This window comes from Nilaparvata lugens, chromosome X (assembly GCF_014356525.2).
Source record: "Nilaparvata lugens isolate BPH chromosome X, ASM1435652v1, whole genome shotgun sequence".
NCBI classification, from domain to species: Eukaryota; Metazoa; Arthropoda; class Insecta; order Hemiptera; family Delphacidae; genus Nilaparvata; species Nilaparvata lugens.
Window position 1 is genome coordinate 85,328,703 of NC_052518.1, and position 24,713 is coordinate 85,353,415.

A 24,713-nucleotide genomic window follows, 5' to 3' on the forward strand; every position below is an offset into this window, starting at 1 on the left:
TTGTCGACAAGAATTTCGTATACCATCAATGATTCCAACAAATTATTCATCTTCATTGTACATTGTTCATTATGCAATTAATAATAGTTTCTTACCACTTTAGTATAATTGTTCCCTTTTTAATGGTATAAATATTTTACACTTTATAAGAATAGCACCCCTTTAATACGTTATGTATTACTGAAAACTGACCATACAGTATTTTCCACCTTTCACTCACCCTCATACATTTGTAGGTAAATTAATTAGAGATTTCACTGAATTTCTTCTCTATCTTTATATTGCTACTTAGAATCACACCAAGTGACGTGTCTATAGTATACCAAGTAGATTGTCTGGCTTCAATATTCTTTTTATTACTCCAACGCCAATTCACTTGAAAAATTATAGTAGAGATTGATTCAAGTCTCAAGGTTTATTTCACTTTAATGATTGAAGCTATTGTAAAGATAGATCAATTCCACTTTAAAGAATTCATTGCTTTAAAGTGATTGTCTTTACATTGATGATTGCCTGAATTCAATGGGTTCACTTTGGTGATTGATCTTATTGGTCAGGATAAAAATCGCTTTGAAATAGATTTCAATGAGAGGATTGAAAGATTAAACTCACCTGGTTAATCCCAAACTTGGCAGGTGTTTTCTTATATTTTATGTAATCCTATCATCATGTTGAACATTTTTTAAAATCATTTTTCTCATTCTTTGTGAATATAATATAGATTATTTAATGTTATCTTATTAATTTGAATGAATGTTATTATTCTTTTTTCAAATAATCTGGAATGATTATCATTTTCATGTATTGAGTATTCATTATTTTCGGTATTTTCACAGCAATATTGAAGTGGATTTTTCTCTGAGCATCAGATTGTTAGGTATTTTAGGAAGAAAATGATTATCAGAAGTTTCCAATGAGTTCTGATGACTTTGATAGCTTGAAACATCGTTCACCTCTTGTATACTCTCTGAGCTATGCTCATACTCTCCGAGTATCAAATGTTTCATTACTCTCGTTAGTTTCACAGCAAAATTGAAGTGTATTATATAATAAATAGAGAAGGAACTCTCTGAGCATCAAATTGTTAGATATTGTAAAAAATGAAATGAATATTAGAAGTTTCTCTTGAATCTGATGAATTTGATAACTTGAAACGTTGTTCACCTCTTGTACTCTGAGTATCAAATTGTTTGATACAATTGAAAAAGATTATCAACTGTTTTTCTAGATGAAGCTAATGACTAGAAAGCTTGAAACATTGTTCACCTCTTGAAGTGTATTTAGAGACGGTTGTTCTAATAGTTTTTTCTGTTTTGTTTTAGATTTCCGACATTGTGGTTGGCCAAGAACCGAATGTATCCGCCAAGGAGGTGTTGCTGAGATGGGCGCGTCGCTCCACCGCCAAATACCCAGGAGTCAAAGTCTCAGACTTCACCCAGTCTTGGAGGGATGGACTGGCTTTCAATGCCCTCATTCACAGAAACAGGTCATTTGACTTATTAATGTACATTAATGATATAGTCTTTCTTCTTTAGGGCTACTTTCAATAATTATACTTTATTATATTATTAATAATATAATAATAGTTAGACCTAATACTAGTTGATCCTCTACAGTGCAATAATACGCGTGCCTTCATCAATGAGCGTGTCTTGCCTTGTAGAAAAAGCTTGCTTTGTTTCAAATTTGCTGCATCCTTATCCAGTTGGAAATGCACCTATAGTGAGAATCACGCTATTCAGCACCTGATTAACATTGGTTTGCTATCCTTGTCTGTAATCAGACAGAGCAGATTGCTCTATCCTTCTCCAACTCCGCTCTATTGCCAAATATTTTTTAGGCTATGGAGAACTACTAGAATATTTCATCTCAATTACAAAAATGTATTATTAAATCATGAAAATATATATTTTCTTGGTGAGGGATCAATTGGGATGTATATAAGAATAAAAAATTAATATTATATCAGATGATCTCAGCTATCTACTATAGAAGGCGGTGGAAAAAGAATACGTGGTCTATCCTATCATTTCCACTGACTTTTATAACATGAATCTCTCCACAGTAAGAGAGATTCTCTATAGAGAGAGATCCATAGATTCTCCATAGAGAAGAGCTCTACGATATCGGCCAATCAACAATAACAAAATAGATTGATAATGAAATAGGCTGCCCCATTCATTCTCTTGTAACAGGGCATCATTTTCTCTCTCTACTAATCCTAGTTACTCAAAAAGTCTAATCCGATCATACAAGAGAAATTATGAAAAATACCAGCTTTCATTGAAAGCTAATTTTTGAAACTTGCTAATTAACCAAATTTGAGAAATTATGAGAAATATTAGCTTTCATTGACAGCTTTTTTCATTGAAAAAGTATTTTTTAATCAATTAGAATGTAATGAAATAGTAGTGGTTTTCTACTATGTGGTTGGCACAAAATGGACGAGCTACAGAATATCATAGCAAATAATGATTGAATAATAATGTTATGAGCTAATTTTCATTGCAAGAAAGTGAATCAAAAGAAAAGTTAAGGTATAGTGGGGATGTAGCTCAGTGGTAGAGCGTTCGCTTTGCATGTGAAAGGCCCCGGGTTCAATCCCCGGCATCTCCAGTTACTTTTTGCGCTTGAATCTCAGTGATTAGTTTCAAGTCAGATTGGGATAAAATAAGTAAAATATTTGAATTTAACAGCGCTGAACGTTGCTTGGCTTTGTTCAATTTGGCCGTCAGCTTAGTATTTGACGTAGCTCTCAAAACAAACAGTTCTGCCATAAAGTCGAGAGATGACTGAAATCATCACCGTCGATTATCCTTTATCTTCGTATTTTTTCAGAATAAAATTTAAATCTGCACATTTTGGAATTTATGATTATTATATGAAAATACCAATCTTGGTGAAACACTTGTTAATTGGCCTAATATAAGTGTCTCATTGGCTGACATTAGTTTTACCAGAGCTTCTTGGCATACAAGGGTTGATGAATATAAAAGATTGTTTTGCATAAGATTATTAATTTTGGAGAATAATGGAATAATCTTGCAAACAAACATGAATTTCTATTACGTAGAATAGTAAAAATACTCAGTTTATTCTCAATAGAAAAAACAAAAAATAATTATAAGAGCATCAAATTTACATTGGCAGAACCAAATCAAATAATAGAAAAGCATGACTAATAGACTGGAGCTGGAAATTGAGAAATTGACAAAGCTATCGGTTGTTAACACAGAGCTGTAATACAGGATTTATCCTCCATAGAATACAAGCTTCGAGGCTTTAATTCATTTCGAAAACTTTCAAACATTCACAGTCTGCTGGTTTGTTAGTGCCTGCTAGTTACAAACGAAAAGATACAAAATTACCATTGCTCGTCATGGAGTCATCTATGATGATGATATCTTTATAACGGCAATGTAAATATTAACATTATCGTGCATTTCAACTCTAGTAAGATAAGTGATTTGGAGTTGGAATTTACTCGTGGAAGCGTGGATTGTTACTACTTGATGGAGAAAATCGACAGAGAAAATATCATTGTAGAAAAGTATAAAATTGCATTCTGATGGATTTATTTCCAAACTTTGAAGAGTCGTTCACCATTATATACACTTTAACTCGACAGATGTTTCCAAGACAATTTTATAAACATCAAAAAATGTATTACCATCTTTAAGACCGTGAACATACATATAATCAGTTCTAAAAATCATAGAATTATGCTGTTATTATTATATGTATGCTTGAATTATTCTTCTTCAAAAATTATATTAATCAATTTGCTTACATTTTTCATTTGCTAATTTAATTTGTATTTTTTAGACCCGACCTTATTGATTGGAGAAACATCCGTTCACGCCAAGTCAGAGATCGTTTGGAGAATGCATTCCACGTTGCTGAACGAGAGTATGGTGTCACAAGGCTGCTTGACCCTGAGGGTGAGTTTGCAATAATATTCTTCAAAAAAATTACATTTTGTGATCTACTTAGCCTACTGTAGAAAAGTTGTTCTCTTGAAGAATGTTGAAGTCTAGAGCGTCTATCCATTCAATCATAGTCAAATTAAGTTTATTCCATCGGCACATTGGGATCCATTGTGCTGGAACCTTGCTCCTTAGTAGCTGTTATTAGCAACCATATTTCATAGATTTCTTTCAACAATCATGGCACAAGAGCTGAAAAGATGGTCAAATTTGAAACTATAATAGAATGACTTTTTTATTTGTTGACGTGGCGAAGTTTGGACAGTAATGTCTACTCTACCACTTAAACACGAAATATGACGTGTTACATGCTGTAAGATGCAGTGCGTTTGAGTTTGATGTTAAATCAACAATCTCACCAGTGAATGATACAAAAATAAAAATTCAACAGTGAATATTGACCAGAGTTCATCATCAATCATCAATAGTAATCTATTATTGATTATTTATTGGCTACTCATTGTAATTATTCCTCATTATTAATAATTTACCATGGTAATTTCATACCATAGGATTTAGTAGTTTTAACTTTTGTAATGATTAAATAAGTATGGTACTGTCAAAAGCTTCTAATAAAAATATTTACCATGCATATTTGAAAACAACTCTATTTTCTCCAATAAATTCATGATCCATTCTATCCAATATACATCTCAATTGATTGAAAAATAATATATCATATTAAATAATATATCATCAAGTTGATTATATCGTAATTGAATTGCAATTGAAACTGCCTACAAACTGAACTTAAGTTTTCCTATAGTATCATTCCACATTATCCTGGAATTGTTTTGAATAATTTTTTATCAAATTTGGCACAAGAAGTCTCAACCCACTAACTTTCAAATCATATCCAAGATTCAACTCAATAGTGATCTATTTAGCATAATTAAAGAATAGATTAATGATAATGATTTATTGTCAGGCAGAGAAAACAAATTCTCATAGCATTAAAGGATATTTTAATGATTCATGAAGAATTAATTGTACTCGAATTTAGTTTCGAACTAAACCAAGATTTTATTACTGTTCGCTGAATATGGTAACACAATTTGAATTTGGGTAATTGTATTTAAGATATTCAAACACTGGTCCATTACTATTTTATGAAAACGCGTTGAAACATGATCTACTAGTGTCAACATCTTGAATTCAGCTAACATAATTAAGCTAACTTGAATTCAGCCTGATATTTTAAAAATTGAGTTGTTACAGTATTTTATGATTCCATATTTTTATTGAGCAGGCACTGGTTTACTATTGTATAGGACATCTCGTATCTCGACATAACTGATGTATCCTAGTTATGGCGAACAAATGTTCTAAAACAATGGTTATGTTTTGCAGACGTGGACACGCATGAAATCGATGAGAAGTCTATCATCACCTACATCTCATCGCTTTACGATGTATTTCCGGAGCCTCCTGCAATGCATCCTCTTTACGATTCTGTAAGTTGATGAAAAAGAATATTTAAATTGAATTCTATTATAAATTATTAATTCATAATATACTACATCAGCTAAAATGAATAGATGTTTTTGAAGAAATATGAGCGACAAGATGGAAGGAGTTGTTTTCCAGTGGTTTATTTTTTGTTATTGGTTCTTTATCTTATGTTAGAAGCCTTGCGCTGATGATGAAACATGTATGGTGAACATGTGATGCTTGTTCTACCGTTAGTGACCTAATGCATCATAGGCAAGCAAAACCATCGAATCATACAGATTTGGTAAGCTCTGTGCAATTGATGCTCCCGTTGGAATGTTGGGTACATGAGTCCAGCCACTAATCAGAATCAAATTTATTTTCCATTTCTACTCAATATACAACATTACATGTGTAAAAAACATGAATATTTACCATACTGAAAATGAAAATCACCACCAGCAAAAGTACAACTTGCTGGTGTTGAGAGTCTACGGTATCCTAAAACTAAATTTAACAATTAAATACTGTACTTGACAAAAAAGAAAGAAAAAACAACTGTGAGCTTCACTTCCCACTTATTTATAGCCCACTTGAAAAATGTGGATCCATTAATTTCTCACCATCATACCTCTCATTACATTACCCACGTACAAGCCTAGGACTTATGTGGGCTTCATCCTCGGCAGAAAAAAGAAAACATAGAACGTTGGATTAGAAAATTAGTTGTACCATACTTTACTTAACAGTCTGTATTCTATTGAAATTCATTGCAAAACGAAACCAATTCACAATACCGTACAAATAGCACATTAAAGATAATTTGAATGAAGAAATAAAAGTCACAACACCTGTAAGTACATACAAAATACTGTGAAGTAAATAATATAATAAATATAGAACTACAGATATTTCGTGATATTGATTTTTTTAAATAAATGAAATTAATAAATAGAGTCTCTCAACTATCAATGAGAATACTCAACAACTGGAATAATTTGTTGCCTCAACTCTGTGTCCTATGGAGAATGATAGTTTTTCTTATTCAAGTGATTTTTCATGCGAAAACTATTAGGTAAAATGATAGATATCTCCTTTATCTTTTAATTCAATTGATTTTTCATGTAGAACCTTCAAGGAATAATTAGATATCCTTCATATTCTAATATACGTTCATCTTCTAATAGAAGGTCTTAGGATAGTCAATGAAAATGATTATTGGTTACAGGAGTCACAGTCTCGAGTTTCCGACTACAGAGATCTGGCATCCGGTCTCACTCTGTGGATGAGAGAGAAGACCGCACTGATGTCCGACCGAAACTTCCCGCCGACCCTCATCGAAATCAAGAAGCTAGTCGCTGAATCCAACCGGTTCAGAACCGAGGAGATACCGGCACGACAACGGGATAAGACACGCCTCCAAAACACCTTCAGAGATTTGCAGGTTGGTTCAAACTCAAATTCAAAATTCATTTTATTAAAAAAAATCAATAGATTTATCCGAGAATAACTCCTCTTATATGGAACTAGTTGGTGATAATATCCGTGATATAGAAAACATTGATTATTGTCTTGTAGCGATTGCCATCTAGCTTTCTAACTGATATATATCAGTATATCTCACTGATATGAATTTTATTCAAACATATGGATTTGCTTATTCATAAAGAAGTTATGAGCTCACTTATTGCTAAGAAGATAACCCCATTTGTAATTATTATTAACTGATTGTTCAAAGTGCTTAGAATTGAATTTTCATTTTTATCAACAATAACAGACAAGAAACACAATCCTATTCATGGAGTGAAAAGAAAATAACAAATTCTCATAATAGAGCAAACCAAATACCACTTGCTCGAGTTACATAACATAGTTGATAATTGAATTGGTTGATTTGAACCATCCTCAATTATTAACATGAATCTAGTTCTAGTTCATCAAGGACCATCATGAAACTAGAACCTCCCGTCAGATGTATGTATTTCATTCACCCCAAGAATTTAAATTTCATACGAGCTCTTCTGGTTTGGTAGAATCCACTCACCTATTTATAAAAACTGAATCCGATTTACAGCATCCAATCGATTTCCTTGAACTATTAATTGATAATGTCACATCTATAACTATTGATGAAACAATAGTTGAAACAATGCGAAAAACTAATTGAGTTTAATCTGTTCACCTACAGAGGTATTTCGAATCAGTTGGAGAAGTCGACGTCGAGCCAGAGCTGCACATTGATAACATCGAAAGAAACTGGAACAGAATGATGATGGCTCACTCTGAACGCGACCATGCGCTACAGGATGAACTGAAAAGGTTAGACAATTAATATACCTGATAATTTAAGAATCGTGTTTGAATATTATCGAAAGTAGAGTTCACTTCTGGAACTCCTATGAATCACAACGATATTATGAATACAAGTTTCTCCCATACTATATTATATGAATAGAAATAAAAATAGTAATATAAGTAGGCTACCTTTTTTTTTTAAATTGTTTATTTATATTATATGATTTTTTCCAATATAGAATGTATCTTTTCTATCAGTAAACAATAACCACATGAATAAAAAATGCAAGGTAGATTTTGAGACAACTTTACAACGATGTAAATGAGTTGCATAAATTGCTCAATCTTTCGTTTTCAAAAATAAGTTTCATTAAATTACATTTATAAACTTTTGATACTATAACATTTTAATTAAAATAGCACTAGGACTACCTTATTATTTTATCTACCAATGTTATTACATTAGTCACTTTGTATTGCAAATAAATAAATAAATTCATAGAATTCATTAGTTTCGCTTAGTTTCAGAGGTTTCTTCTAGACATGGAATATTTTGCACATTTTATGCTAGACATATATGTTCAAACTATACTATGTTCAACAGATAGACGACCAGTGAACTTTTGGAGTGCATTATGACAGATTTCAATCTGTCTAAACACAATTTCAAATGAACAAATTCAGTCCTCTTATCGGCTATTATGTTATGATTACGGTATAGTTTTAAAGCGTAATTAGGTTTTTAATTCATTTATTTATTTTATATTCTTATTTCTATTGTACACGTCTTGTGTCAAAGTTGATGTGAATGAGTTTTGTCTTGGGGTTAGGCTGTAAACCTCTTTAAGTTATAATATCATTCTCATATAATATACAGAGTGACCCATAAGTCAGTTGACCCAAGCAATGTTTAAGGTCAGCTGTTGATACAAACCCAACCACAGCTGTTTACTACAATTTAGTTTGAGGCATCACCTACAAGAAATACGTATGTCTTGGCATTACCTACAAGACATAGTTTGAGGCATCACCTACAAGAAATACGTATGTCTTGGCATTACCTACAAGACATAGTTTAAGGCATCACCTACAAGAAATACGTATGTCTTGGCATTACCTACAAGACATAGTTTGAGGCATCACCTACAAGAAATACGTATGTCTTGGCATTACCTACAAGACATAGTTTGAGGCATCACCTACAAGAATACGTATGTCTTGGCATTACCTACAAGACATAGTTTGAGGCATCACCTACAAGAAATACGTATGTCTTGGCATTACCTACAAGACATAGTTTGAGGCATCACCTACAAGAAATACGTATGTCTTGGCATTACCTACAAGACATAGTTTGAGGCATCACCTACAAGAAATACGTATGTCTTGGCATTACCTACAAGACATAGTTTGAGGCATCACCTACAAGAAATATGTATGTCTTGGCATTACCTACAAGACATAGTTTGAGGCAACACCTACAATAAATACGTATGTCTTGGCATTACCTACAAGACATAGTTTGAGGCATCACCTACAAGAAATACGTATGTCTTGGCATTACCTACAAGACATAGTTTGAGGCATCACCTACAAGAAATACGTATGTCTTGGCATTACCTACAAGACATAGTTTGAGGCATCACCTACAAGAAATACGTATGTCTTGGCATTACCTACAAGACATAAGTATGTCTCGTAGGTCTTGTTCGAGGTTATGTTTGATATTATGTTGTCAAATAAATTATAAATTGTATGAACAAAATATAGAATATTATGTTGGGATTTATTTCAACATATTCATATTTTTCAACTGACTTATGGACCATTCTATATTTTCAATAAATAAATACTTATCATATGGTGTGTTATCGAGTATGGAAGTACTTTAAGGTTGTTTAAACAACCTGTTTGTTTTTACAGATTGGAGAGATTGCAAAAGCTGGCTGAGAAAGTGCATAGAGAAATGAAGCGCGTGGATACCCGGCTGGAGGATTTGGAATCTCGTGTGAACGAAGAGGCTCGTCGTCTGGACAGACTCCATCCATTGGACGCGAAACGCAACGTCGACGTTTTGGAGGAAGAACTGCGAGCTACCGAAGAAAACATTCAAACTTTGTTTAATGATGTCACTACCCTTAGAGAAGGACACTATCCGCAGGCATCCGACCTCCACAAGAGGTTAGTATCTTTCATTCATTAATAGGTATATTCATTCATTAATACGTATATATACATTCATTAATTCTTCATTCATATCAATATATTCATTGATAAAATTGTCAGTCAAACACTCCAGGCAACATCAACATGCAACACGTCATATCAGTATCAAACTAGAAAAATTAAACTCTTCTTCTTTTAGCTGTATCGTTTAATTTATTGGCAGCCTTCCAACCAAATCTGTCCACTACTCTCTTCCATTCTAAATAGCTCATAGCACCCACATTCTTCGTCATTTGTCTCAGATACTGTAGTCGGGTCTTCCCACGACCCCTTTGTTCATCAACTGTAACTTCCAGAATACTTGACGTGAATGCATCGTGTCTTATTATTTATTTATTTAATCATTCAGAATGACACAACTTACAGAAAAGTACCACAGGCTTATACGCCCAAAACGGTTCCAATTCTAATTTATATAACAGTCCAAATGTAGCAATTGGTACAGATGCGATTGATCAGTTTCCATATCCACATCTAAACATAGTGGAGCGGTGAAGGTGGACGGTAGAAGGAAACTGAGACACGTAGCTGCATGCATTATTTAAACACTCTCAACTACCTCCTCTGATACTCTCTACCTTCGCCGCTCCACTATGTTTTTCCCTTAGTAAGAGATAACTGTGGTAGTAAATAGTAAACCTAGCAAAATTTTAAATTTTCTATGTTGTTATTGAGGTGATATTAAGATAGATAATAATATTGAATGAATTGATTGCAATTGTCACAACCACTTGTTGATTAGAAGATTAGATAATAATATTGAATGAAATGATTGCAATTGTCACAACCACTTGTTGATTAGAAGATTGAGAAACTACAGTTTCTGTTGCGACTGATGCTTTCTGATACGACTGAATAATGGTGACTGAACTGTGCAAGAACAAACCTTTAAACCCACCCCTCTGGATAGTGACTACTGGCATACTATGTCATCAACAAAATGAATAGTAAGCATTTAAAAAAAGTAAATAATTATGCTACACCCTGTAGTTTCGGTTGCTACGCCATTGTCAATCTCTAGTAAACTGTTGAGAACTCTTTATTTTGAACTAGTAAATCCAGTTGTAACTGTTGACTTACAAACTAATAAATTCAGTTCAAACGGTTAAATTTTCAACAGAAAATGTTGTAGATTGAATTATCAAGAGCTTTATAAATCTGGATTCCCACATCAGTATCAGTTTACATGTATAGTTAGACAGCAAATCGGACCTTGAAAGGCCTGCTTAACATACATTGGTAGGACTTCTACAATACCTTCAGAGATACTATTTAATTATCTTAATAATTTATAAAATAGAATTATAGTACCCTTTTTTGAAATTAATTAAAAAATTGATTAAAAATACAAATTATAACAACTAGTTTCAGTGTTCTACACCATCTTCTGATTTAAAAAAATAAATTTCAAATAAACGTTTTATTAATAGTTTTGTTATTTTAAATATCTAATTATTTATCATTATTATCTAGATATTATTGAATAATTATCCATTTATTGAGATAATACATTGGTAGGACTTTTGCCTTTTGACTTTTTATTGAAATAATATTTATTTGCTGTAATTTTAGAGTGCAAAAGCTTCACCAGCGTTGGGTGTCGTTGCGGTCTCTGCTGCATTCGAAGCTCATCCAGCCACTGGCGTCGCTTTCGTTTCCTGTAGTGGAGGAGCGCACAGTCACCAGGCAGACTCGGACTGTGCTCGAAACAAGGCTCGTCGACACCAATGTGCACTTCCGTCAACTGCACGACTGTCTGGATTGGTGTAAGAGTAAGATGGTAAGTTACAAAAAATTCAGATGCCACAAATCAAATAAATCTTTTTCGCCACACTGCACAGAAAGCAGCTGTTTTCCAGTCCCTACGTAGATCTGAAAGACCTTGTTTGCAGACGACGTCAGAAAGGGTTTCTTTTCCGGTCTAGGCCAGAAAGTTGTCTCTTTCCAGCCGCTTATGGCTGTTAACAACGCGCTAATTATTATTAATAAGTCATCCGCTAGATCGGGCGAGTGTCCACTTTCATAATAAGCTGAAGTCGCCATGATTTTAGTTCCAGTTTCGAATCAAACTAATTCGCTTCGCAACCAGTTTTATTCAATTATTTATTGTTGATTAGTGCATTCCGAATTTTCAAAAATGCTTGAAGATGACTGTGGTATTCCAAGTGAAATTTTAAAAGAATCTGAAATCCTGACTGCAAATCTTCTACCACTAAAATCAAGAGATAGGTACGATAGCTTAACGAGTATTCTTTATTTTGTATTCTTTATTTATTTTGTCAGCAATACCTGTAGTGTGGCGAAAAATATCGTTCGCACCACGGGCAAAAATGTTTTTCCAGCTCTCAATCTTTTCTAGTCCTCGGCCTACGGCCTCGGACTTGAAAACCGATTTCGAGCTGGAAAAATCTCATTTTCTGCTCTAGGTGCGAAATATACTATATTCACAAAATGAAATACATCTGCTGTTACAGTTATTGTAAATATTTCCCACAAAGAAACAGTCTGTGTCTGGGTTATATTTGGTTTTTAATCAAAACTATGAGCCTATGATCCAAATGATTTAAGACTTTGACTACAGACGTTGCTGTTTACATTTCAATAGTTTTGCCAATGTTAATTTCAACTTGATTGTTGAGTCTAGACGTGTCAAACTCTTCTCATTCAAAAAATATATATTTTATTATTTTTATATATTATTGCCTCTATGAATTTCAACTTGATTAAGTTTAGACGTGTTAAACACTTCTCATTCACAAAAATCTAATTTTTATGTTATTACCAATATGAATTTTAACTCGATTGTTGAGTCAAACTCCTTTAATTCAAAACGAGGAAAATATTCTTAGCACTATTTCACCCCTAATCATTCAAATGTATTCGAACTGTATATAGCTGTGCTGTGCTGTGCTATGTACGAGTAGTTGACCTTGCTACAGGTCATAAGAAGGGTATTAAATTTTTAAATAGGTGGTTCATTTTATCTAGCTTCCTGAGCTGATCCACAATATTTAATAATTATTCACAATACAAAATAATTTTAGCGAAGTATACAATCTTGAAATGATGGTAGTTGTTTCATATCTGAGGAATCGATTGCGAAAATTATGGCTCAGTTGCTATTCTATCCTCTGGTCATTTCAAAGTTTAGTTTTAAAAATTGTATATTAATAAGAAATCGATTGTCTGTTTCAGAAACAATTACAGGAAGCTGAATTCGGCTCAGATCTTCCCGGTGTTGAAGCCGAATTGGATCTACACAGAAGAGAACATAAGAGTATTGAGCAATTCCATACTAGAGTCGAGCATTGCATCAACGCCAAGGTATGTATTTTAACCTTATTTTTTTATAAATATGCTACAATAAATATTTGTTATTCTAGTGTAGTTCCAATGTAATTTGAATAACTTACTAGAAGTGCAGTGCCTGATTATATAATGAAATGTTTGTATTCTAGCAACATTTTTCGATTAATGTTATGACCTATTATTGTGATTAAAATTGCTATTGAAATATTGATGATTATAGAATAGAATAGACTTAGCCCAGCCAGAATATCAAAATTTGACTCTAAGGCCAGTCAATATAATGCAGTAACAATGAAATGAAGATCACGATTTAGTTAGACAATACAGCACAGTACAAAGAGATAACATAGCATGGTCAGTGAATAGTAAAATAGATAATTTATTTAATCGAAAGGAATGAAAAATGCACTCTCATCTTTTTCCTCAACTGCTAGTTGATAACTCGTTTTTGACCTATTTTTGACGACACCACAGTCTAATTTTTTTAATAATACTTATTAAAAACGTTGAAGCACCCACATGTGGAGCGCTTTTGGATTTTCAAATGTTGAAAAACCGATAGTGCTCTACACGTGAGTACTAGTTTTTTATAACTATTATTCAAAAAATTAGACTGTCGTCAAAAATAGTTCAAAAACTAAAAATAAACTTTGTATTTTATTCTGTTGAAAAAAGAATGCAGGATTAGAGAACCAAAAACTATTCACTCCTACTAGTTTCAATTATCTATAATTCAGGGTTTTATTCTACTCTAGAACATACAAAATGTACAAGTCTTTAACACGTCCCAGTTGTTTTCACGTTAGTTATTATAATATAATTAACTTCTTTTCATTTATATTTTTCACATTCCATGTTTCTATTTGATTATAGAACAACTTCCATGGCGATGAACTGAGTCTTTACGTCCAGCACTTGAATGTGCTCCAGAAGAACTACGCTGAACTGCTTTCAACATCCAGCAGGAGACTCACCGATCTGGAAACGCTGCATGATTTCCTGCAGTCAGCCACCAACCAACTGGTTTGGCTCAACGAGCGCGAAGAGACTGAAGTCACTCGCGACTGGAGCAGTCGCGATATCAACATTCCTGCTTTGGAGCAATATTACGAGGTAGACAATCTAATTTGAAAATATCATTTAATTGAATTTCAAATCTAAGATATCAACATTTAATCAAATAAGATTTTCAACTCTCCCAGAAATTTCTTCATTATTTTTAAAGTCAATCTAATCAAAGTATTTATCTAATTATTATGTAACGAAAATCCCAAATAAATGCTGCAAATCACCCCGAAGACCTCTGCTACTGCAGACATTGACAACAGGGTGAACAGCTAAATGGAAATTCGATGAGAACTACTATCCAAAAGATTGCGCTGCTATCCAGAGATTGTCAGTTTGGTGTAAGGGTAAGCATTCCTGACTAGCAATTGGGAGGTACCGGGTTTGATTCCCGGGCTGGCAACTAATTTTTGGATAGTAGTTCTCATCGAATTTCCATCTAGCTGTTAACCCTGTTGTCAATGTCTGCAGTAGCAGAGGTCTTCGGGGTGATTTGCAGCATTTATTTGGGATTTTCGTTAAATAATAATTATATATTAATTAGAATTTGAATAAATGCATTCTCTATTTAATTCCATCTGTAAAGTATTTATCCACTATTAATATTTCTTTGGATTAAAAAGAAACAATAAACAAGTTTACCTAACTTGAAGCATTTCTAGGTCGATTGATATTATTTTGTTATAAAACTTCACTTTCCAACCTTATATTCATGAATGGATTTCTTCATTAATTGACCAATGATATCATCGGAAAAGTTTCCAACTCAAAAAAATTCTATCATGGATCTCAATCGTCTTTTGAAATTAGGCTTGAAAATTGACAATATTTAAAAGATAAGATATTTTTAAGTAAATCAACTAGTAACCTTTTAACTGCCTTTAATGAACAATTTATTTGAGTTGCTCCAGAAGATAACGAGCATAAACAATATTAATAAAATTTGTGAATGACATGTAAGGTTAATGAGATTGAAAAAGATATTGAGTTATATGTAATAAAGAACTTGAACACTATGAAAGTGTGTATGCTGTTGAGTATTTATAGGGATTGATTCAGATGTGACCACTTCCTTCAAATTTAGAAATAAGAGTTCGATAAATAACTACAACTATAACAAAACTATCAACTATAACATCACTCACATTTGATTTACTTTTGGTTTCCTATGCTAGCATTCTTATGGATCTGGATATGAGGTTAGTTATCAGAAAAATTTAAGATTGCAAATCACATTTAGAAAAATTCTACTTGGCGGTTTGAATTTTTATTCTGAAAAAGTTTCCATAGTATTGTCATTAGAATTGATGTTACAAATTTTTCAATCAGCATGTTTCATTCTTTTTAATCCTTTAATTTTATTGATTCCTCTTTAAGCGTAGCAGTTACTTCTTCCTCCGAAATTTAGTTGAGATTAAACTTACAAATCACATTTAAACAAATTATTTTTCAAACGTTCTGAAATATACTGCTATTCAAGTAGAAGTATGAACTCGAACGATTATGAGGAATTATAAACATAATACATCTCAACTCTGTGAATTCAATGCTGTAAAGAGAGAAATATTGTAATTAGAAATGCACTTGATGCCATTATCATCAAAACTAAGGTTATGTGTAGTAAAACCTTTCAAGAAGAAAATATAAAATATTGTGTTTCTTTTCCACTATTCAACATTTCAGCAACATCAACAGTTTTGAACACAATGCTTCTTGAAAATACAAATAGAATGACAAGACATTCTGTTTCTATCACATAATATAATTTTTATCTCTATTTCATAGTTTTTTTTTTGTATTCAAACACTTCTCTCATCTAGTAATTTCTTAATTTATTTATATTTCATAAATTTGTTTGCAGTCTCTGATGAGTGAGTTAGAGAAGCGCGAAATCGGTCTATCATCGGTGCAAGATCGTGGAGAAGCTCTTCTGCTACAGCAGCACCCGGCAGCTAAATGCATTGAGGCATTCATTGCAGCTATTCAAGCTCAGTGGGCTTGGTTATTACAGCTTGTTCTCTGCTTGGAAACACATCTGAAACATGCAGCCTACCATCAGCATTTCTTCAAAGATGTCCGTGAAATCGAAGCTTGGCTCAACAGGTATGTTGCTGCATAGATGAAGGATAAGTAAGTATAGACTATATTATTCTTGTCTCTGGTTGCTGGTTGTCAATTTCAATATCTTAGAATGTAGTGCATTGAAAATAGTACTGTATTCATAAAAAAATGAAAATACTTTTTATTAGGCGGATTTAAGGCTTCAAAGTCTACCACTCAACACTCACCACTCAAGTTGTAAGGCCCATTGTCAGCTTTAATATTATATTCAAGCGAGGTGGGACCTTCCCGCGAGGGTGTCTCTATTCACAGTCATACGAGTTTACTTTTCACCGGTATCCTGAATTTATTGGTGTAACTGGGTTTTTGAAGATCACGTCAAATATAAAAATGAAGAATATGAACTATGGAACAGTTGTAATTGATTCAGCTTCAACGCAATAATTAATATTCAATATTGAATTGAACTATCCAACGAAGTCGAAGGTCATCGAACCTCATCTTTCATGTTCAATCAATACTAATTTTATGTAAATCTTCAATATATTTGGATGAGCTCTTTTTCAAGATAATTCTAGCATGTTTCCATTGCAGTTCTCTATTATTATTATCATTCCTCGTTCCTCACTCAGCCCATGGCTACAGCCCATGTAGAGAACCTTCTTCACTCCAGGATACTGTTCTGATATTTTTGCAGCGTTATTTTTTTGAAAAAAAAACCTTCTCTAATCCATAATACTGTACTGATATTGATATTTATACAGTGTTATGTTTTTAAAAGTACCTTCTCCATTTCATGATACTGTACTGATATTTATAGAGTGTTATGCTTTCAAAGGACCTTCTCCTATCCATGATACTGTACAAATCAAATTCAATAGTTTTATTATTTGTTCTTCAGAAAGTACTCATACAAATAGGAGTTGCTATCTCAATCAAATACATAATAAATTATAGATTGACAAAACCTTGCATTAGAACACGAACATTACAAAACCCCTGCTAACATATAATAATATTATTAGAAATGATTAACATTGAAAATTACAAAAATATTGTACAAATCAGCGTATACTATTAAGCCCCGCACTTACGCATCGGTTTTTGTTCGTTATGTTATTTCGCTGTCCTTATGAATTGTATCAGATTTAACGGAACTTGACAAACATAATCTGTTTGAAATCATCTGTTTAACCTAATAGAATTTATAAGGACGGCAAAATACCGTACGAACAAAAATTGATGTGTGTATGCGGGGCTTAACAGTAGGTTTATACAGCGTTATGTATTTGAAAGAACAAAATATTGTTTTATTTATGTCAAATCTCTATCGCTGTCTTGCAGGAAAGACGAACTTCTCAATACAACCTACAGTCAATCTGAGTTCACGTTGGATGAGGGAGAGGCGCTGCTGCGAGGCCTCGGTGAGGTGAGAGATGAGCTGAACGCACAAGGAGAGCTGGTGTCATCTCTGGAGAAGCGCGCGCAGAATGTTGTGCCACTGAAGCAACGCAGGCAACCGGTCGCGCGTCCAATGCCCGTCCTTGCCGTCTGCTCTTACAATCAAGGAGCCGTAAGTTCCAAATACCATTTATTCAAATTCAATCACACTAAATTCCTTCTATTGCAATTTATAAAGATCTAATATCGAGATGGGGTTTCATATAATCTATAATTAAAACTTCTATTATTTAAGATTCACCAATGAGCTGTTCTCTATGTTCTGTGTAATTTGAATTTTTAAAGATCCAAAATTGAGATTTGCTCTTATAGTATCTATAATTTCAATTTCAAAGGATGAAAAAATATGCTGTGCTCTCATATTACGAGTAATTTCAATTTCTAAAGATCCAAAATGTGCTTTCATATCATCTATAATTCAAATTTTTATTGATCCTAAATTGGCTGTGCTCTAATAGCATCTATAAGTGCAGTTTATAGAGATCAAAAATCGAGATGGGAATCGTTTCATATAATCTATAATTCAAATGTCTAAAGATTAACAAATGAGATGTTTTCTCATGTTCTATGCGATTTCTTTTTTAAAAGATCCAAAATTGAGATGCGCTTTCATATTACCCATAATTCAAATTTTCAAAGATCCTAAATGGGCTGTGCTCTAGTATTCATAATTGAAGTTTATAAGGATAAAACATTGAGATGTGCTCTCATAGAATATATAGTTTCAATTAGAAATGATTAAAAAAGGGACTGTGCTTTTTATGACATCTTAATTCCAATTAAAAAACAATTAGCGCTTTGCTCTCATAGTACCCTCTGTTTTGAACAAAATGCTATCACAGTCAAGGAACTTTTCAATGAGAATGAGATTTTCCCCTGTACATCTTCATGTCATCTTCAATGAATAGGATAATCTTTTCAACACTCGCATTCTTAATATAATTGTTTTACTGATATGGGTGTTCACTCATTATAACATACTAATTACTAGATAAACATCCAATTGAGGTGATACATGACTGTAATCAATAGTTTGTTCCACACGTTTAAACTTATTATTTCCTTATTATTTTATCTTCCAATGTTATTACATTAGTGTCATTTGCATTGTAAATAAATAAATAAACTGCTATTACATATACGTGGTTCTAATTGAAATGATACATGTATTAAATCAATGAAACCTACTCTATAACTCGTCTTGCAATTGTTGATTCAATCTTCTGAAATCTGACATTCTCAACATCTATTCTTTGCTGCCATGAATATGTTCTTATTTACTCATAACATACTTATTACTACCTAATATACTTGTAATTCAGATGAATCTTATCAACGATCAATTGCACTACATTTTATAACTCCAAATATCTACTTCTAATTGAGATAATACTTGGATGAAATCAATTGAATTCATTACATTTTAAAACTTCAACTATAGACTTTATTCAACTTTTCTAACTTGTCCTTCTGTAACTGGGCACCCGCCGAAAAACCTTCGGGTTTGGCAGGACCCTCAATTGTTTGAATTGTGAATGAAATTTTAATTTGATTTGATTCTGAGATTCTAGGTGTCAATCTAGGATCGTTGTCAATTTTAAAATGAACTTTTACTGGTTTGCCTGGAAAGTGTGAAGCGTGGATTGTTTGAATGCGGGTTCTATATTTGTGGTCGAATGTCGATCAATTCTAAATTCAATTTCGACTGTTCCTTGTATAGGTTCGCATAGAGAAGGGCGAGCAATGGATTCTGCATGACAACTCCGGGCGAGTGAAGTGGCGCGTCTCGAACGGGTCGACTGGATCGGACTGCAATGTGCCCGGAGTAGTGTTCCTCATCCCACCTCCAGACAGGGAAGCACTCGATGCCTTGGAGCGTCTCAGGAGACAGTTCGAACGCTCGCTTGCTTTGTGGCAGAGGAAGCAGCTGAGAATGAGGCAGAACATGATCTTTGCCACAATTCGTGTCGTCAGAGGATGGGACTTGACTCAGGTTAGTAATAGTAACGAAAAAACTAGAATAGTGATAGATATAATGGTGTGTTAGGTACTAACATGACGTGGAGGCGCTCCATACAGCGATAAAGTAAATCATATACAGTAGAAGTAATTGTAAAATTTTGTTAGATCTAGTGAAGATTACAAGTAATTCATTATCGGTTCAGTTTCATATGTTGAGCTGGATATTTTATCAATTTCAGATATATTTACATTAGTAATTAATATAACATAAAATAGTATTTTCAAGATTGTTGGTAAATTGGATCAGATCATGTGAAATATTGATATAAAATTCGTAGGATTTGTAGTCTTTTTAAACTCATTTTACAATCCCATGAATATTTTCCTCTGATACTTTCCGATATCTATTCTCATTATGGTTATCGACTTCATTTATTACATTTTTCAAATATGTTTTATACCAGTCAATCGAATAGTTAAAAAAAAAATGATATTACTCATTACAACCAACTCATACCTACAAGTAGATAGATCGATATAATTTTTTACCATCGGACCCACCGTCATCGGCAACGTCAAAAAACATAATAATAATTATTGCAACAAAATCCATTTAGAAGTAGTGAGTAAAAAACTTTTCCAATGAGTAGAACTTCAAGAAGATACTAAACACGATTTATTTAATTATTTTTGAACCGAGCAATGGGGAGATTATTTATCAACTCAGTAGATACTTACAAGCTACAAGAAATCCTTTAGGCCTACAATCTATCAATCTTGTAACATTTTTAACCATTTTTGGAGACTTATGTTGGATTTTATTTCTAATCCAGTTCTTGGCAATGGGAGCTGATCAACGCAACGCTATCCGCAAGGCTTTGAACGAGGATGCTTCAAAACTGCTGTCAGAGGGTGATTCATCGGATCCTCAACTGCGCAGATTGAGACGTGAGATGGATGATGTCAATCGTCTTTTCGATGAATTTGAAAGGAGAGCTCGTGCTGAAGGTGGGTTACATCCAGGGTTTACTATTCTTTATTCAAATTTGATAACAACGTTAATTTGAATTGATATTTGATTTCCTACGAACTAAATTTGTAACTTTTTGTGTAGTTGAAGAGTTGATATTGTGGTAATTATTCATATTAAATGAGAATTTTTAGACAATTTCTTCGTCTTTTTCATTTAAATTTGTATACTATTCATGCTGTCCATTATTATTCATTTACAGACAATATTCGTTTTCTTAAAATAGTGTTATAAATGAGATACCTATTTAATTTATTATTTTTACAAGAAAGCACTGACCGAGAGAGAAAAACTAAGGATACTCCTTGTACTATTTCTCTCCCAAATTTAGATAATATTTAAACGTCCGAAATAGATAATAATAATAGAGATAATTTGAAATGATGTTTCATTCCCCACGAACAAAATTTGTTCCCGACTCCTGCTGTCCATATAAATTGTGCAATGACAATATACATTTTATTACAATATTTGGGTTCCTTAGAATTCAATTTTGATTCAAATTTGATCCAAATACACAAAACAACAATATTAGAAAATATTCTGAATAAATATCACGAGTTTCAGCAATGAGCTTTTGTGTTAAGAACTCATACATTTATAACTAATGATTTTACTAATCTACATTTGTTTATTATTTTCATCCCTACTTTTTACAAACATAAATTTGTTCTCCCTCAGTAAGTAACTCCATGTGCTTCTCACTCTTTGTTCTCAATTTGAACGGTGCTTTGTCTTTTTGATATATCACAATCTCCAATATTAATATAATGCAAATAGAATTCACTTCTTTTTTACAGGCTTTTTGAAGGAAGAGCACCATTGTCAATCAATAAATCAAAAATGCATGTTCTTTTGTTTTGGTTCCAGAAATAGTAACATCATCAAGATAGACAAAAGTACTTGACAGGTACTTCAGAGAGGTACTACAAAGTACCTTTGAGAGGTAAAGGAATGGATTCCTTTATGTTGTTGTAGAGAAAATATACTAATGAAAACTCTGAGATGTTGTCAAAAATATCACTTATTTAAAGATATGTAATAACTACTTATTTTACTTTAACTTGAGTAAAAAATACTATCATTTCAAATTTGATAATCTTGGATAGTAGTTATATTTCAGTGCTTGTCACTATTCAGTGCTATATCCTTAGTAATGTTATTTTCTGTTTCAGAGGAAAGCAAAAATGCCGGCAGAATATTCAACGATCAAGCGACAGCTCTGACGGCCTCCCTGGATGAAGCCGAACGCACACTCAACACACGACTCAACAGTCCTGTACCACGTGACCTGGACACTCTGGAGCATCTGGTGGTGCAACACAAGGACTTCGAACAGACACTGAAGTCTCTGGCGCCTGATTTGGAGACCGCTCAGGCCACATTCAAGAGCATCACTAGAAAAACGCCCGCGCAGCAACAGCGTCTTGACAAGCTTCTGTCGCAGTGGAACAATGTTTGGAATTGCTCGCATCTCTATGTTGAGAGGTGAGCACTAATTAGAAAGAATAATTTGAATATTATATCTCAAGGTCTATTTCGTCGTGTATATTCGCGAAAATGTGTAGTCTAGAAGAATTATTGTATTCTCTGATTATTTTCAATGTTATTTGTCATGGTGTTTTGATTTCAATGCTGGTGGACTTGAGTATAAAATATATACCATTTCGTCATGTATATTCGAGAAAATGTGTAGTCCAGAATAATTATTATTTATGTTCTGATTATTTTCACTGTTGTTTGTCATGGTGTTTTTATTTCAATTTTGGTGGACTTACGTATGAAATATACACTCAATGGATGACGGATGAGAATAAATATTCACTGATGATGCATTTTAGTTATTTAGTTCGGAATATGTTTCTATTTCGTTTACAGAATAGGATAGGAAGGATAAGTGAATGTATATTTCCCATGAACAAGCTATGTATGATATTTTTATCCAATTCAGAAAATGGATCACTCTTGCAATCAGTGTGGTCATTTTCAGTATAATGTACTGTATTATCAGTATTGTTTATTGTTATTGTAAAGTTAATTTTTGAGCTCATCTCTTTCTTTGTTGAATCTATAACTATACGTAACTAGAACGACACTCATACGAAAATGTAATGAATAATCCAATCCAACTAAATCATTGAAGTATCACATACGTAACACATGTAACATTAAATTAAAAAAAACAACATTTATTTAGCTATTTTTGATCCAAGAATAAGGGATACAATGAAATGACCGAATAAAAATGCAATCGATTCATTTATCTAGCTATTTTTGATCCAAGAATAAGGGATACAATGAAATGACCGAATAAAAATGCAATCGATTCATTTATCTAGCTATTTTTGATCCAAGAATAAGGGATACAATGAAATGACCGAATAAAAATGCAATCGATTCATTTATCTAGCTATTTTTGATCCAAGAATAAGGGATACAATGAAATGACCGAATAAAAATGCAATCGATTCATGTTGTCTTTTCTATTGAGAAAGTTTTATTAAAATAATGATTATTTTGTTTTTAGACTCAAATGTGTGGAAATGCTGCTCAGCAGTCTGGATGAAGCAAACACATGCCTATCCGATTTCGAACTGCGACTTGCTTCCTTTGGAGAAATGCCTTCCAACCTAGAATCTCTACAACGGGTGAGCTATCACAATTTTATTCAAACTAATGTATAACACAAATAAAAATACCTACGTTTTCAATATGATTTATCAGAAAGGGCTACAAATTGAGGGGAGTGAAGCAGGTTGAACTATTTAGGTTTTCACAAAGGGAGCATTACATTCTCCATGTGATTACGGTGTTGTTGATTCATTTTTTTCTACTATAGAATATACCAAGTTTTATAAACATCATTGTAGATTACCAGTATTAACAGTCTGTTCTCATCAGACTGACTGTGAGTATCGTGTCTATAGTAAGGTTGAGATACTATAGTTTGTATAAAATGAGTTGAAACTTTTAAAAATATCCGTATTGCCAAATTGTGCGAAATTTCAATAATTGCATGCAAGCCCATATGACTGGATATATTCAAATTGACAACTCTGCATCGACATTGTTGTCAAATTGAATACATCCTGTCCTATGGGTTTGCAAGAAATATTAAAATTTCGCACAAATTGACAACATTGTTATTTCCTCCAAGTCTCAACTCATTTTATACAGACGAATCTACCTTATGCAGTCAGTCTTGAGATGCCAATCCAATTTGGAGAAACAATTGTTACTCGTAGTAATCAGTGAGTAAATACTCTCTACTACAAAGTTTAAAAAAAATTATGCATGGTATTTTAAATTTGCAAAAGAACTAGTTGAATCTCTTCAGAATGTGAATATAGAATAAATCATCATGGAAACATAGAAATAATAATACAACTCAAAGGGGTTTACCGCTTAACGCTAAAACAAAGCTCATCCACATCAAATTTGCTAGTACCTGAGCTATCTCAGTCACGGTAAGACAATCACATCCAATTTCCAAGTGCTCTTGGGTAAATACATTAGAATACATTACTTTGTCATGTTTACAGGTTCACGAGGAACTCATCCGTCTCCAGAAAGACGTGAGTCGGCAGCAGCCAGCTGTAGATCAGCTGATAGAGGATGGAGCAAATGTGCGCAGAGTGGTTGACAAGTCCCGTGCTCATTTGCCACCCAGAGGTGCGCCTCATCCGGACATGGAACGTCTAGACACCGATCTTCACCGTCTCACACAGCGATGGAACAATATCTGTTCGCAACTTATGGACAGGTGATGAAATTTCTTTAGAAATACTTCTAAAAATCAAAAGCTGAATATCATGTTTGTCCTCTTCAACACAGAGTAGTACTTATGAATGTAGTGTAAAAAACAAGTTGAAAGTCACTTCAAAATT

The 24,713-nt window shown here is 33.1% G+C and overlaps 1 protein-coding gene and 1 non-coding gene across 2 annotated transcripts in view; both read left to right on the forward strand.

The window, feature by feature from the left end:
• The window catches only part of LOC111045140, a 192,677-nt gene that overhangs the window by 64,592 nt on the left and 103,372 nt on the right, over positions 1–24,713 (forward strand). Inside the window, exons 9-24 of the mRNA XM_039442087.1 lie at positions 1,323–1,486; positions 3,826–3,941; positions 5,337–5,440; positions 6,646–6,861; positions 7,606–7,736; positions 9,636–9,893; positions 11,511–11,718; positions 13,134–13,262; positions 14,121–14,360; positions 16,174–16,415; positions 17,718–17,946; positions 19,555–19,827; positions 20,630–20,804; positions 22,002–22,314; positions 23,354–23,474; positions 24,369–24,589. Of these exons, the coding sequence (XP_039298021.1) occupies positions 1,323–1,486; positions 3,826–3,941; positions 5,337–5,440; positions 6,646–6,861; positions 7,606–7,736; positions 9,636–9,893; positions 11,511–11,718; positions 13,134–13,262; positions 14,121–14,360; positions 16,174–16,415; positions 17,718–17,946; positions 19,555–19,827; positions 20,630–20,804; positions 22,002–22,314; positions 23,354–23,474; positions 24,369–24,589 (3,140 nt within the window). The remainder of the gene's footprint in view (positions 1–1,322; positions 1,487–3,825; positions 3,942–5,336; positions 5,441–6,645; positions 6,862–7,605; positions 7,737–9,635; positions 9,894–11,510; positions 11,719–13,133; positions 13,263–14,120; positions 14,361–16,173; positions 16,416–17,717; positions 17,947–19,554; positions 19,828–20,629; positions 20,805–22,001; positions 22,315–23,353; positions 23,475–24,368; positions 24,590–24,713) is intronic.
• Trnaa-ugc lies at positions 2,545–2,616 on the forward strand. The gene has a single exon. It is a non-coding gene; the product is annotated as a tRNA-Ala (tRNA).